This window comes from Agelaius phoeniceus, chromosome 9 (genome assembly GCF_051311805.1).
Source record: "Agelaius phoeniceus isolate bAgePho1 chromosome 9, bAgePho1.hap1, whole genome shotgun sequence".
Classification (NCBI taxonomy): domain Eukaryota; kingdom Metazoa; phylum Chordata; class Aves; order Passeriformes; family Icteridae; genus Agelaius; species Agelaius phoeniceus.
In genome coordinates, this window is record NC_135273.1 from 8,390,438 (window position 1) to 8,407,316 (window position 16,879).

Genomic DNA, 16,879 nt, shown 5'->3' on the forward strand with positions numbered 1-16,879 from the left:
AGTGAATGGATTTTAAAAGTTATGCAGCACCAGGGTAAGTTTGACTAAGTATTTGGTTTTAGTGAAACAAAATCTTCATTAATATCTAACTACTCCTTAATATTACAGCTTTGTTCAGTGTTTGGAAAATATACCCAGAATTTACAGCCTGAGCTAGGAGCCCTGAGCACTGGCATTCCCACATACTTTGCTTAAGGAAATGTCTGAGTAAAATTATGGAGAGATTTAACTAAGGGTTATAACTTGCTAATGCTTTTCCAAGAAAAGAAACAGTATGTGCTGCTCTAGCAACACTTCAGAAAGCTACTCCTTTACACACAAAGGCTGAAATCCTCACCTCTGCTTTGACTTCTGTGCTTAAAGCAGAGGGCAGAGGAGCACAAATCCGCTCTACAAAGCTCAGTCACAGCAAGGGTGGAACTTTGCTACCCTCACTGGCATGTAAAATAGCCAGCAGGTATTGTTTCCAGTTCCTGGTGGGACTGTGTGCACAAAATACCAGGGTGACAGGCAGAAAAGATAAAATTCAGATGGGGCAGCAGAGTCCTGAGTTTGAACAGCCACAGGAAACGACTTCAGAATGGGAAGGACAGGGCAGGGAGAGGAGCCCTGTTTAAAGCCCCATTTACCCAATCTCCAGATAAATTGCTCTTGGCAGGAGATGGCAGAATCCCTTGCAATAACAAGAAAATATCTTGGCTCTGTCAGTGATTTTAACATGAAAGGCCCCTTTCCCTTGCTTTTAGAAACAAGCTAATTAATAGTTTCCTAGAGCAGTGATCACAGAAATCTGCACCAGGCAGTGCCTCTGGGGCTCTGGCAAAATGCACCAGCCCAGCTCAGTCCCACAAATGCCATTAGCCACAAAAACATCACAGCCTGGCTTGCATGCAGAATGTGCAGGTCTGGGCTCACACAGGATTTCTGTTCTGAGAACACAGAACCTGGGGGTAAAGGTGTCATTTCAGAGAGGATGCCTGAAAGCCAGCCAAGGCTCAGCTTTGTGACCTGCCCACTAAGATGCTGAGAGACTTTGTGACCTGGCCTAAACTTGCTAAGTTTAGCTTGGCAGAAGCTTTTGATGAACTTCTTAGTAAAACAGAAATTACAATTGAACTTGAGTGTCTGTCAAATCTAGACTTGCTGCATCACACTAAGCTGAATATATTACATCTGCATGGAAATCAAAGAAAGTTAGCTGAGTTTTATAAGCAATGTGTATAAATATTTTAAATATTTGAATAGCTGAATAAACACAAGGAATAATCTTTAGTGGTGTGGTGAGAATGACACAAATTCAACATAGTTACACTACAGTTTATGAGGCCGACCTACAGTAGACATTCCAGAATATTTGTCACACAATGCTTTCATTAATGAGAAATCACTGTATCAATGAAAACATGATGAGCAGCACAAATAATAGATCATCTCTGCAGGCATGTTGGTGTCCATCTCCAGTTCTCCTGGAGCCCACGAGAGCCTGCAATATTGCCCTGTACCCACAGGTTCTGGGTCAAAGCTGAAAAACCGTTACCTGAGTAAAACAATTCTGTTTTTTAGACACTGCTGCTAAAATACAGTTCAGCCATAATTATAATTAAACAGGCACCCACATGCTGCAAAGTGTGGCACAGTCTAAGCACACTAACAAACACTGAGTCAAGTGGAGCTCCATGCAGAAGAATCTCATCCCGTAGCTAAATTTGCTCTGGGATCTCTGCAATGAAGTGAAGGACACAATCAGGCAGCCTGTGACTCATGCAGTGCACCATTTCTAATGTCTCTTACGTGCAGAAATGAAAATAAAAGCAGATCTCTTGTTCCCAGAGCCCTGGAGGGGGGAGGCCTCACGACTCACAGTTTTACAGAGCCTTGGTCACTGAAGGGCCGACTGACACCCACGGCTGCAGAGCCTGTGGCAAAGGGAGTGGGAAACAAACAGAACTTCTTAATTAAAGCCTTTTATTCAAGCTGCAACCCCTCGCAGCAGACACATTTCATAACTTCGAGATCTATGCTCACACGAAGATTGACAGAAAAACCCAGCCATGAAAGAAAACATAAAATTTTTTAATGTTTATTTTTCCATGAAAAAGCTTTACAAGGAGAAAGAGGCTGCACAGGAGAAAGCATACATTCTTTAATCACTGTTTATCTGTTGGTTTGATAGCCAAGGCTGACATTTCTTCTACAGTGTATTTATTTGTTCTCATAATATTACAGGACATTTACCCTTTATTTAAAAAGGAGCATCATCTATGAATATTGTTAAGAACAGTTAGGCAACACTCAGTGAAGAATTTACATGACCTAGATCAGCTGTAGATGAAGTGCTTTCATTTTAGTTCTTCTCATATTTTGTAACAACAAATGTAAACCACATTTTTAAAATATTCAGATATGTGAAAGGCTTTGCATCAAATGCAATGGAGAAACAAAGGTTTAGTATCTCAATGCCTACAAATCATCACTGAAATTCTCCAGGAAGAAAATGAAATTCATGTCTTTCCCCTTAAACCACCTGGAGCCATTTATTAAGTGCTCAAATATGACCTCCCTCATTAGCATTATACTGCTGGGATTTTTAGATATCCCAGCAGCAGAACCTAAATGAAGTTACACATTTTCAGTGACATAACCTGACCCTTCTTCACTGCCCCTACACACAACCCTCTGCTGTGTAAAGCATCTTTGCTGATCTGTAGAACAGATGAAAACAACTCCAAAACAAAGACCAACTCTCCATCCCTCAAATACCAAGAATTGTCTCCTTTGCCCCTTTAGATCAGTGCAGGTTTTGCCTTCCATCTCACTCAAATCACAATTTCAGCAAGCCCTTTGAAGTCCCCCTGCCACATTTGATCTGGAGTGTACAAAAGAGGTAACAATAATTTCAGAACGAAGCTCACAAGATGGAGAATCAACCTCGTCTTGAAGTATTTTGTAAGGAGTTTGACAAATAAGCACCTTAATTTCAAATTAATTCAGTAACATGATGGAGAAGGAAAATTCTTCACAGTTTCAGAATTAGTAGAATTAAATCCCTCTGAAGCTTGCAAACCATGAAGGTCAAATAGCTTATTTCAATCAGTACTCCAGTATTTCTGTAAAGAAACACTTTCAAGTATTGTTACAAAAGGCACTGATTTTTTCCTTCAGCCATCAAGATGTAATAAAACCACAGAATTTCTGTCACATTGGGCCAAACTCCTGGCCCTAAAGGTATTTGCCACTAACCTTAGAGCACCTGGATTTCACCCAGTCACTGGTTAACAACCACCTTCTTTTTCTTTATTGATTTTCTTACAAAATCACATAGATCCATCCCAGGTTTTAATGATACAATGATTAATGGTAAATTAATGGTAATGACAGAGAGGAGAACATTTTAGTTGTTCTAATTCTAGTTTAAAAGTGAAATTGAGATTTATGAAGTTAAGCATTCAATAGATAAAACATTTAGCAATTTGTTTCTCCACTTTTCCACTTTACTATCAATTAATTTTTAAAATCTGGAAACCAGATTTGGAAATATGATTCAAGCAACTCTCAGGACAAATTCCTTGAACATATGGTTCAGAGTATTTCAGTATTTCAGTTTAATCAAAAGCTTGGAAAATAGGGGGTTTTTTGTTTGTTTTTTTTTTTTTTTTTTTAATAAATGGATGTAAAATCAAATTGGGAATTGCTGTTTTGCTTTCTATGAAGTCTGATAATGGCCAGATGGGTTGAATTTCTCAATCCTTAGTTAAAATGGGAAAGAATACAGTGTGGAATAGCTCTCTTCTGGCATGTTGAGTACAGAGCATTAAGTTAAGGCAGATGTATGAACAGGTTTTCTTCAAACAGGATTTCTTTAGCTCAAAATTGTCAATGTTTCAAAGGAACTAGGCAAGACTTAAAAATACTTGCAATTCTTTTGCTTAGCCCAAGAGCCTGCAATTGGACAGAGTTCCCTGGTATGCTTGAAAGTAAAGGACCACCAAAGAGGTAAACTAAGCAGTATTTAATTATAGCTACACAAACATTCCTCAACTCACACCCAAGCTTCCAGCTTCTCATCTGCAGCAGGACTGCATTACCTGATAATAATTAAATAACCTGCAACAAGACACCAAATTACTTAAGAGCTAAAATATTCAACCTAAAGTATTTAATCTCTAGCATCAAAGTTTCCTGAAAGCAAGAGCCATCAGAATCCCTGCAGAGCCTACTCAAGTCTGATGGGATGCTCTGGGACAGCTGCAAACAACTGCAGGACCTCAGTGGACAGGGCCAGAGGTAAAGGGAAAACTTCTGACAGCAGCTGCATCAGTGCAAAGCTTGATGAAGCTGACCTGAGGACATCTTATTCTAATGCTATCTAGAATTCCTTGCTGTTTACATCCCCATTCCTGAAGCAGGGGAGGGGCAAGGAGGTGGTGGAGGGAATTATCCTTCCTACTTGGATCCCTCCACATAACATGATATGGGCTGCATTTCACTGGGGAAACTACAGGAGGAAAGGACAGACCCAAAAACCTAACCAAAATCCCCCAAAATGGTCTGACAAAGAAACTAGGATAAATTTGGAAACTCAATCATAGGTGTGATGAGTCCTGAACAGGAATGAATCCTAATCCTAAATGAGAGCAGTGACTTTATCTGTAAGAGTAAAAAACTATATAATATAGATCTGCTGCTTCTAATGGAAGACAGTAGTCAAATTTGGTTACATGAACATAATGGAATGTGAAATATTAGACTATTTGAGAATACTAGAATATTGTTTCTAAATTAATGACCTCTTGTTGAATGCAAAAAGAGATGTTGTGATTTAATTAAAAATAACCAGGTCTCACATTTTCAAAAATTATCTCCAATTACTCATCACCATTCCTATACTTTGTTTGCTTGGGACAGAGAAGCTCCTTTAATCCCTGGCAAACCAACTTCAATAAAAACTGTAATGATAAATTCTGAATGCTAAATGTTTGCTAACCTAAATCAGTAATAGTAATTGATTACATGAGCAAGTGACCTGGCAGATTTCAATGGAGAATTACTGGTGGTGACTGATGAGCTGCTGTGTGTGGAAAATTCTCCTTAGGTAGCAAACTGCAGCCTGAAGAACACAATGGGTCACAGCACATCTCACACATGTACAACAAAGAAAACTTAATTTTGGGTTCACACTTCTGTGAGAGTGTAGCCTCAGTGTGTCTTTGAGGTAAGTCAATTAATACCAGTGATCTTAAAAAAATTACAAATCTTAAGAATGTACATAAATCTCTGCTATCTTCTGCTAAACTAAATTTAAAACAAGATCCATCACTCATAACTCTACAAAGTCAGACATTTAAAGCTTCCATGTACACAGAAAACCTTGTTAGGAATAAAATTCAAGACAATTCATGGTCAATAATGCCTCTAGCTTTGCTAAAATAAATAGTCAATAATTAAAGGAACAGAAGGACATGGCCCTACATTATAAGGAAAGCCTCTTCATTTTCATCCTCTCCCTCCTCTGAGCAACAGATAAGGAATATAATTTTCTTTATGTTCTCTCAACAAAATAGTTTTACCCATGGTTTCAGCTACAATATTTTCCTACTGAAATAAATCAGTGCATTAAGAATATATACAATATACTGGAAGCCATATGCACTTTTTCTCAGGATAAGCAGATAAGGCATTTACCTGATGCTATAAAACTACTTTCTCTTGCTTGGTACCACACTACCACAGCAGTACAAACATTATAATGCTCTACAGTTGGAAGATATGAGAGGCCAAACACAAACTGTGAAGAACTGCATCCAATAGAAAAGCTAAAAACAATGTAAGAATCTAACAGAAAAAGAAATCAGCTAAAAATATATGCATTAAATATGTGCCCATCAATAGATTTACACAGTCATCATCCCTACCCTTCCTTCAACAGAAGGGAGCAAACTACACAAAGATATTACTGAATTCAAACAACATGAAAGAGCTATTAAAACAAATTATGCTCCCTCTTTGAAACCACTTTATCTATCTAATAAAAAATATTATACTGCAATTTAATAAAATTACTAAAAACATCTTATGGAACTATCAATACATACATTCAAAACCAAAAGCTGTCCCAGAAATGCAAACACTACAACTAAGAACTGAAAATGCCACTGAACTTGTTTCCATTATACAAGTCAACCATGACCAATACTCTTTAGAGACTTGCTATTGTCTTTTGATTCTTCCTTAAGGTCTGCTGCAAAACCTGTTAAAGCCAGTAGAAAGTCATGTTTGGAAAAGGCCTTGATTTACAAACTTTTTCTGTGAGAAACAACTCTGGGAGTGCTGAGCCATTCCAATCTGCTTAGAATTTTTATATCAGGGAACATCAAAAAACTTAGTTCTCATACAAAGAGGTAGCATCAATAAATCTGATTCTTTTTTTACAGAATAGTAGCATTTCCTATTTGTCTGCATCATATTTGGAAGATACTTTCAGGTACTTAAACAAATTTCTTGTAGCTTGTATATGCTATTCAGTTTGCCTGTCTGGTGAAATTTATGGCACTTGTTATTAACTGTAAGAGCAGCTTGGAAACCCTGGAGGAAGAAAGGGAAATAGTATCCCTAAATATCATAAGCTGTAAAAAAATCTGTGCTTTTCTAATCACAGAACATTTGATTATCTGTACACTACAAGTGAAACAGAAGTAGTGACTCTGGGAACGTGCATCCTTATCCCTTGGACAAAGAAAACTTTATGTTAGACTGTAGGATTAAAGGCCAATCACAGTGAACTCAGAGACTGAGCAAGGAGAGAACATTTAGATAGAAAATATAACTACAATATTGCAATAAGAAATTATACACTAGTTTAATAAAGTGAGGAATACAGTCTTTCCCCTACAGCAATACATTAATCGAAAGTGTCAGATTTTTGATTTTTTTTTTATAATATTGGAGTACAGGAAGAATTTGATAAAGTGATCTAATTGAAATAGTAAAATATAATGTCATTCTAGCTGACAATTTGAGCTGGGCTTGTTCAGCCCAGAGAAGACTGGAGAGACTTTCTAGCACCTTCCAGCACCTGAAGGAGCTACAAGAGCTGCACAGAGACTTCTGACAAGGGCACGTAGGGATAGGACTGGGGAATGAATTCAAACTGAAAAAGGCAGATTTGGAATGAAGATTGGGAAGGAATTCTTTACTGTGAGGGTGGTCAGACACTGGCACAGGCTGCCCAGAGAAGCTGAAAGTGTTCACAATCAGGCTGGCTGCAGCTCTGAGGAACCTGCTCTAGTGGAAGGGGCCCCTGTCCACGGCAGGGGCTTGGAACAAGATGATCTCTCAGTCCCCTTCCAACCCAAACCATTCTGTGATGGGACAAAATGAGAGATAAAGATCCATCTGATGAATTACATGTTCAGGGTAACTGTGACAGTTTGGTTCATTATTCTGAACTTCTGAACCTAATGCTTGTTTTTTTCAGAGAGCAACAGAAAATTTGCAGGCTATCTAGAAGCTGACTGAAGGTTTCCTGGCTACTATCCAAAGGTAAACAGACAAACAAGAAATTGTGAAAGACTGAGTTTTACTAAAGTGTAAAAAATAATACATGCCCAAATCAGTTTCTTTATCTTCATCCTTCCAACAGCATTTGCTATCTGTGAACAAAGTAGCAAAGCTTTTTCACTCTTCAAAATGGCATGTGAGAATGGAGAGGCTTACCCAGAAGAGCTGAAACAGTGAATTAGGAAAGTTGCTTAAAAACCAAACATAAGAATAATAACATTTCAGCCCTTGCTTTGCTGACAGGTGAGATAACAACCATTTCTGCTGCCACAAAGAACTCTCAGACAGACTGGCATTTCAATGGAAGGAAGAACCACACCACTCCCTTAAAACAAAAGCCTCTTGGGTTCATGACCAACATTTCAGTCAGCTTTTAAGTAAGAAAAAGCAACAACAACTGATAGTGAGGATTTACTGACAGGTGTCAGGAGTAATTGTTTTAGAAAAGACTATATAAAAAAATTCTTTCACTACTGCACTTTATAATATGTGTGACAGTACTACCTTTCAACTTAAAACAAAATCATCTTCTCAGAACTGATTATTATGAACAGAGCACGTGGCCTAACCCAATTACCCCTTAAGCATGATGGAAACTCTTTCAGTTCAAGTAATAAACTTGCACCACCACTATCACCCTGCCCCTTCTTATTATGGCAAATTGAGGGGATTTTAGTCACAAAACATTTAACCACCAAGGGCAGAGTTTTGCAACAGAGTTTTAAAGCATCTTACTCAAGGATTAGGTTACCAGTGTTCTAGCAAAAGATCAGAAGCTCTAAACATGAATGTAAATAATCCATTATCAAGTATGCAATTCTGGTTCAGTGGCCACTATAACAAATCCCAGGACTAACAGTGACTTCAAAAGACTCTGAATCAGACTTCAAGAGTGTAATATTCTTCATAATATTACATCTCTGCAACACAGAAGTCTTCAGAATAGTCTTTGCAGAGAAATCATAAAAATGGGAATGAATCACTCTGCTTGAAATGGATGACATTTAATTTTTGCAGTGTAGATATTCAACCATTACCTACCACTTTCTATAAAATGTAAAATTGGTATGTATCAGAAAAGCTCCAGCATTGCTTTGTGGTGGTTATTTTATATACATATGCACATTGCAGAGAGGCACATTCTTTGTTAAAAATCAGCATGAAATTCTTCTGCAGGAGCTTGAAGGTTTCCTTGCACAGAAAATTCCCCATGAACCTTTGTTCCTCATGTAAGGCGGTGATGTTGAGTTAAAGCAAAAAGCTCAGTTTGCATAAAACTAGAGCTGCACCCAGTTTAAGGTGTATTTTCAAAATGCACGTCACAAGTGTCATTACAGAAGAATAAGCAAGACTTCTTTGAGAGACTGGAGAAAGAATCTTCCTTTTGACATTCTATTAAAATGCAATTAGGGCATAAAAGGAATTTTGAAGTGTTAGTCCAAAATGATCTACTCTAACACTATTTACAGTGCAAAGATCTTACAGTAACATCACAAAGTAACACCAGCTCTTTCAAATGGACTCTAAAAATTGTTGCTCACTTCTTAAGACTGGCAGATATCCAGTGTGTTCACAATTGGCAACAGAGTCTACAGTATTACAAAGTTATTGCTGCTACTGTAATGTAAAGAAATGAGGTTGTGATGATAAATTTTCCTGTTAAGCTGTAGGAAAAACTACTTCATTTTACCAAGCAAGTTATTTCTTAGCTTTGTCATAAGCTCCAGGAAAAAACAGAGCCAAGTTATCTATCTGTACTTTCTCCACAGAAATGATGGATAGCAAAATAAAGTGTGAAATCAGCTGGCTTTGTGTTAGTTGGTTACAAAGGTGTGCATCAGTTCCACTTGGGCTGAGCTGCCTTGGTCTGTGCCAGTGAGCTGCAAGGGCTGGCTGAAGGAGACTCCTGCCATCATACAGGCACTGCTACCTTTGCTGCAGTAGTAGAGGCACACTTTGATGGCCAGGGTGGCTTCAGCTGACACACAGCTCCCAGGCAACTGAAAGGGAATGACAGTTTGACAGGAAACATCCTTTATTTCTCCTGTCAGACACTGTCCTTGCAGCAACCAGGTGTTATCTGCAAAGGAAGAACAGATTTTATCATTAGGCTATTTAACACCATGTCTGAAAGCTGCAGAAAACACTACTTCTATCTATAGGACAACAAGGACTTTCTACATGCAACATCAGAGGAAATTTCCTGCCTGATGATTCCAGTTGTGAACAGAAAAAAAAAAAAGGAAAGTAATTTAAAAATGCTTTATCAGTCATTTAAAGATGGAGAGATCCATGGCTCTGCATCAGCACTATAAGTATATATATATGGTATATCTTATTTAAATATACTGGAATTGCAGTTTCTCCTATACAGTCTTTTAAGGATATTAAAATTCATTCTGATATGCACAAGCAAAACTTCTTAAATTATTGGCTACCATACATTTGCATCAGAGATCTAATACACCAGGTAAGATATCTGCCATAAATGCATTAAACTGTAGGTAAAATGATGGCATTTCCAAACAGCAGTGTTGGTCTTATAGATGGGTTGGTGCAATTTAGCAATGCTCAGGCTGATTGTTAGAATGGAACTTGAGTTTCATTTTGTTTAAATATTTGAGTGTATGTGAACTAAAAACCACTGTACACTACATACACCTAACCCATTGCATTGAGCCACATAATAATGCAGCATGTATTAATTCAAGCAAAAAGCACTCTACCAAGTGTTTGGCTTTTTCAATCTTTGCACTCCAGCTGTTAAATGCATCAACTCTAAATATCAATTATTGCATCACAAGGTCAAACAGGAATGCAGGATGGGGAGGGACGTGTTGACTCATCAGACTGAGCTCCCCTGCCCTGCAGGATGTGCTGACACTTCCCATCCTAACCCATCCCACTTCCCACCCTAACCAGGGACTTTACCTTCTGCTGTGATAAACCAGGCACTGGGAGCTTCCTCATTCAGTTTTGAATCCAGAGGAAGAGTCAACTTTAATAAAAACTGAATTGTCTGGCCAGGAGCTACAGTCAGTGAAGGAAGTTCAATATTTGGTGCAGATTTAGGCAGTCTTGGCAGGCTTGTAATTTTATCCTTTTGCACAGGCAGGTTATCTGGAACATCACAGGCTTCTGGCTTGAGGATAGGCAACTATCAGTAGAAATCAAACAAAATATTTGTTTTTATTTTTATTAGTACTGCAAACAAATGGGCTGTCACATCACAAGCACAGTTTCAAAGTGACATCATGGCTATTGACCTAAAACTTTCAGTGTGCAACAATACTATGACAAAATAGAAAAAGGACAAAATGTTTTCTTAAAATGAAAAAAAAACCTTATTAATCTATCTAAAAGCAATATTTACTATTAAAGCCATAAAAACCACAACTACTTTATAGTACCCCTTAATTTTAAAGTTTTACAGTTGGATTACATTTTTGCTTTAGATAAGCTGTAAATGTATTTCCTCCTAATTCTGGTATTAAACTGCCTGCTTCAGTAGTAAAATCCAGGATTTTAACCAATGCACATTGCACAGTAAAATAGAGGAGAACTTCCCAGAAAAGCCACCAACATGTTACATGATATGAAAATTTAAACACACATTGGAGACTGTGTATTGTAAGTGCAAGAAACATATAAGAAAACACTAGGATCATTATGTCATAAATATATGTATATATACATTTCAAAAAATTAGTAAGATACAGTGGCACTGTAAGGTGGACGTGAGCACAGATTTGTTTACAGTGCAATAAAGCTGTATTCAATTTTGACAGTGGTTTTGATTTGACAACATGAAAGCCCTTTATACATCTTGCTTTAAGTCGTTGACTTCCCAAAATTGTTTCTTATAGTGTAATTACATGGCTTGGTAATTGATTTCACTTCCTTTTTTTACAAAATGCCAATGAAATGCCCTTCATGCTGAAACACTGGGTGGTACATTTTAATGACTGATGTTTCTGTATTAACCTTTTCTAGAGGTTTGTCACTTTCTGTTTTCATGCAAAAGTTGTCTTTCTGAAGACTGAAGCTTTCAATAACTGCTAACAGGCAATGTTCATTTGCCTGATCATCACAAAACATCCTGCAGATACAGCTACTGTACCCAAAGTTAGCTGTCTCATTTTTATCACACTTGCTGAAGTCTGAAATAGTAATTTATAACAAGAACCACCACTATCAGCCTGTTTAATAAGTATTACTTGCCATGGAAAGAATTTTTGTTTCCAAATCCAGCACTTTAATCTGATGATTATTTGTGTCTGCAACATACATGAGGCGGCCGTTTTCTTCCACACACAAACCTCCAGGCTCATTGAAAGCTGACTGGGTAAAGCTGGAACCAACAACATTGCCTGCTTCTCCTGTGCCTGCCAGGGTAGCACAGTTCTTCATCTTGGGATCCACAACCTTAATCTAAGATCAACAGAGACACAAAGAGCTTCTCTGAGAAAACCCAGCAGGATTCAGATGTTCTGTATTATCTCATGTCCCACATTTCCAGTAGCCAGCACTGCTTTTTGAGTGCCTCAGCTACCAGGTGTGCATCCTAGATGGTGTCTTATCACTCTTTACCAAGTGACATCCCATCTTTTCCTCTCCCCACTCCCTCGTGGACTTCACTTCTTCCTTTGGTCTTCATTCAGGGTTCCCTTCCATGATTTTGCAGGTATCTAACCCTCAGCTATAAAAGTATGCTGGATCCCTTGTTTTTGTAATGTTTTCTGCCCTTCTAGAAACATTTGCAGAACAGTGAGAACATAACAAAATTGGCAGGCTAACTTCTAGATTTTTTTCTTCTACAAATAGATGGGGTTTTTCTAAATAGCAAAAAAAGTTTATAATGTTTTATATAAGATCTGAAACAAAATATCATTTGCCTTAAAATTCCAACAAGCATATAGTGTTATATACCTTACTCTTCAAATCAAACAGGTTACTTCTCTTTTAAAGCATGTAGTCAGTGTAGAGTTAAAAACCTTCTAGACAGGGATGCTTATAAAACATCACATAAGAATAATCATGCAAAACAATGGCTCTTATCCCAGAGCTCCATGGAGGTAACCCACAATACTTCTCACAACTTAAGTAGCTTTTTAAAGAGAAAGACAAGTCCTCTTGTCCTCTCAGTTTTAGCAAATCTGCAGAATTCCTGAATAAGCCCTTCCAGCTCTTTTATTGTAGTTCAGCACCTTTGGGAAGGCACAGAGAAGGTCCATAGTAAACTGTAAACTTGGCACTTTAAATTCACCTTCCCCAAGAGACCATCATATCAGCACAGAAGAATGTGACAGCAAAACAATGGTAAAGAGAAGGACCCAGAAGGGAAGGAAGGAAGGAAAGAAAGAGAACCCCAAAGGAACTTGTGTAATTCATTTCCTCAGCTTAACTGGACAAAGCAAAAATCTGTCTATGTTACTAAAATAATTCTTTGTAGTAATAAAAATTTCCAAGTCTGTATATAACAAGTTACTACACACTTACCTTATGATTATAGGAATCTGCCACATAAAGCAGCTGCCTTTTCTTGTCCCATGTTACTCCCAAGGGATGCTGCAGCTTTGCATTTATGCCTGCTCCATCCACATCACCAAAAGCAAACAAATTCTGAAAAAATATTTTATTTAATTAATATATTTGATTATTCAATGTGGACGTGAATTTAAATGATTGTAATTAAATGGAAATTTACTGAATTTAAAAAAAATGAAGACAATTTCAAAACAAAGATACTGAAACCTGGAAGTGTGGGTGCTAACCACAGAAATGGAAACTCTCACATCTAAGTTATAAATATGAATCCAGCTGATTTAATGACAACACAATGCTGAATCAAATTGGCTGTTTTAAGAATAAGTGAAGTAATTTCTTATCTAAGGAGCAACAGTCTGCACTACAACCTGAGCATCACAACTGCCACACATTTGCATTCCAAGCAGTGAAGTTAAGAAATCGATGGCCACGGAAACTGATTTACCCTCTCACCCCAAAAGTGGTTCCTCCAGGTCAGGCTTGAGGAATATTAGTAGGGCAGTGTGGGGAAGTTTGAGGTGATTACCAATGGGTCTCTCTCTCCTCCTACAAGGTGCTTCACCGCCCCATCCTTGAGCGAGACGGTTCTCACGGTGCTGCTCTCGCTGTCGGCCACGAACAGGCAGCTCCAGGGCTCCTCTGGGGCCAGGCAGAGCCCCGAGGGCTGGGCAAAGCCTGCCTTGTGGGGGTAAGCATTGTTCCTGTTCTCCTCGTTCCCACTCCCAGCAAAGCGAAGGCAGACTCCTTTCTTTAAGTCACTAAAGGCAAAGAGCACCCAATTTCAATCAGGGGCTTGAAACAGCTCAGGCAAGATGCATAAACAGAAGCTACAGAACAGGCACTTGAGAGTTGTAAACCAACTGTAATGCAGCAGTGAGGAATTACTCAATGCCTCTGTGCTTTTTTATCATCTCAGCACATCATTCATTACTATGTAACTCAGCAAATGCAAGGAAAAATAACATTCAATTACATGAATGGACCTTACCAAGTCATAGCTGTATAGCTGAAGTAGCATCCTTCATTTCGTTTAACAAATGTGGGAAAAGGAGGCAGACTTTTAAGCACATAAGCCTTTAAACTAAATTAATTTCAGTTTAATTTGATTATCTCTCTCTTTGGGATGTGAAAGCTGTTTATCAAGACAAGCAGCAATTTCACATTTCTCTTAGTACAGTTGCTTACCTTCCCTTTGGTAGTTTTCCCCCTTCCAACATCAGTGCCCATATCTGGTGAATGCCTGCCATTGCTATCCATAACACATCATCTTCCTGTGTCCCTGAAACTTTTAGAAAGGGACACAGAAAACCAGATTTAAAAAAAAACCACTTTGGAAATGTTTTATAGCACAAAGAAATCATCAAACCAACCCCTGCTGTCCCCCCATCACCCTACTCATCTTCCCCATAAGGAAAAAAATACCCCACAACCAAAAAAACAGAGCGAGAGATAGAGAGAAGGAGAGAGAGTATCTTTCATCTACCAAAATTTGCTATTTTTCTTCTTTTCTTCTTGCTCTTTTATTCCCAGGGGTTTAAAAATTGTGGTTTTAATATCCCTACCTGATAAAGGCACTGTTTCAAGTGAGATTTGCTCTTTGCAACATTCTACTATTGTGTCCGTTTCACATGCTATTTTTGATTCGTACCAGCCAAACAAGTACCAAACAAGTAAGCCTGGTTTTGGGGGATACAATCTTGATTTTTCTTTTTTTTTTACTACACTAGTGACAAAATAAGGTACTCCAAAAAACTACATGGAGCTGTCAACAAGTTTTGAAAGAAATAACTGTGGCAGTAGCATTGCACATAATACACAAAGGACATCATGCATATAATGTACAATTATAAACAAAGGACATCATGTTTTAAGCTGAGAGTAACTGATGCTTGCCCTGGAGAGCACCAACTGCAGTTTATTCAAACAGTAAATGTGATCTGGGCATTTCCTAATTTCCTCTCCAATTTCCAAGTTGCTCTCCCTCAGCACATGTAAATGTGGTGTCACAAATGCAAGATGCAGATCTGTGGAACAGTGACCTTCTGATCAAGAAGTGTTCAAGCATGTGTCAAACATCTATTTTTTTTCTTGAAGTATAAAACTACTATTCAGCAATCCAAATCTATAAATATCTACACAAATCTTGCCCAGATGACTTCACAAAGAAATTTATACAAGTGGAAATTGAAGAATATATTTGTACTCTATAGCTTTAAATGTAATCACAGTACAGCAGTAAAAAATGCATACAGGCAGGTTGTGGAAAACAATGAAAAAACTCCCAACAACCCAAAACCAAAAGAAATTTACTTATCTTAGTCTTTCCTGAAAATCTTAAGGAACAGAAAATTGACATTCAAAAACTGCATTAAAATAAGGACTTTATTATATTTTTAACACTGTCCCATGTAATTATAGACGACATCAACACATTTTTTCTAAATAAATATATTAGGTATTCATCAGTCACTCAATAGAAAAATACCTTGAAATTGCTTTGTATTCACATGAACTTGTAAAGCACTGTGCATCTCATAGCTGTTCCTGAAAACAATCTCATGGATAATCCCCCACCCAGCCAAAATAGTCTGGAGTTTCAAAATAAAAGCAATGTTATGCAAAATGCCTGCAAGCATTTTAAATCTGACAAGTCAGTCCGAAAAATGAAATTACCACCATTCCCCCAACTGAGATCCTGCCATTCTTCTTCTAATTCTAAATCTTTTCTACACTACAAACCACAAGAAGGGAAAGATGGCATCCTTCTTTCTCCAGAATTTCCTTAAACTGTGAGGTCTCTTCAGAACAGTGCTGGTATGATTTTAACAGAGTTTTTCTTCACCATTTTCTGTTTCTTGGATAAATATACAAGTTCCCAAGACTGCTATCAAAGTAACTCTGGTGACTCTTTTCTGCACCTCCCTGTGGCTCCATGTTTTTACATAAACTAGAGCTCTAAAAATGAAAGTCAAACTTGCAAAGTACCTACAAGCTTTTTCTGGATCAAAAAAGGTTTGCAAATTGAGTTGCAAAACACACATTTTATAAATTACCAGAAATGCTACCAAAGTTCCAACAATGCCCAAAAACCAAAAACAACACCTCCCTGTCCCCATCACTTTTTGATTAGAGCTCATTTCTAAGAGATTTATATTGAGAAAAGAGATTATGAAATCATTTCACTCCTTCCTATATAGGAAACTGCTCAGATTCAGGATTTTCTATTTCCATTATGCATATCTTGCACATTCAGATGTTACTATTCCAAGTACCACAGAATGAAAACTGTTAAAATCACTGGTCTATTCAGAAAGTGAGCTTTTTTATCTTGCTATGTTATGCAATTCATTCTGAGTTATCTCAGAAAGTTTTGTTAATTATTTAATATTCATTTATCTACCAATTAAATGAAGGAGTAAGACTTGAACTGAGTACTGTTGAAAAATCTGTTCCATTCATCTATCCAGTTCTCTAATACCAGACTGAAAACTCTCCTGTGACAGCTAGATGTTGAAAAATTGAAAGGGCTTCTTACTCTAATTCTGCACCCAGCAAGACATATAAAATATGAGAAAAAAGTATCAATATTAAATTCAAATTTTACTGGATATGTAAGATTGATAGAGAGATCTCTTCTTCAACTAGAGAATAAGGCAGTAAAAATAAGTAAGAGCTCTGTAACTGTCATAAATTTTAACAGAAATATTTTCTACTGAATGGATGTTAGAACAAAGAGAATGGATGCAAGCATGGAAACAGCACAGGCTCTTTGTGA

At 37.6% G+C, this 16,879-nt stretch overlaps 1 protein-coding gene across 1 annotated transcript in view; it reads right to left on the minus strand.

Moving 5' to 3' along the window:
- Positions 1-2,052: 2,052 nt before the first annotated feature.
- The window catches only part of NHLRC2 (NHL repeat containing 2), a 30,974-nt gene continuing 16,147 nt past the window's right edge, over positions 2,053-16,879 (minus strand). Inside the window, exons 6-11 of the mRNA XM_054637418.2 lie at positions 14,290-14,389; positions 13,631-13,862; positions 13,057-13,179; positions 11,779-11,988; positions 10,489-10,714; positions 2,053-9,637 (exon numbers count right to left, since the gene is read on the minus strand). Coding sequence (XP_054493393.2) covers positions 9,372-9,637; positions 10,489-10,714; positions 11,779-11,988; positions 13,057-13,179; positions 13,631-13,862; positions 14,290-14,389 — 1,157 coding nt within the window. The 3' untranslated portion in view covers positions 2,053-9,371. The remainder of the gene's footprint in view (positions 9,638-10,488; positions 10,715-11,778; positions 11,989-13,056; positions 13,180-13,630; positions 13,863-14,289; positions 14,390-16,879) is intronic.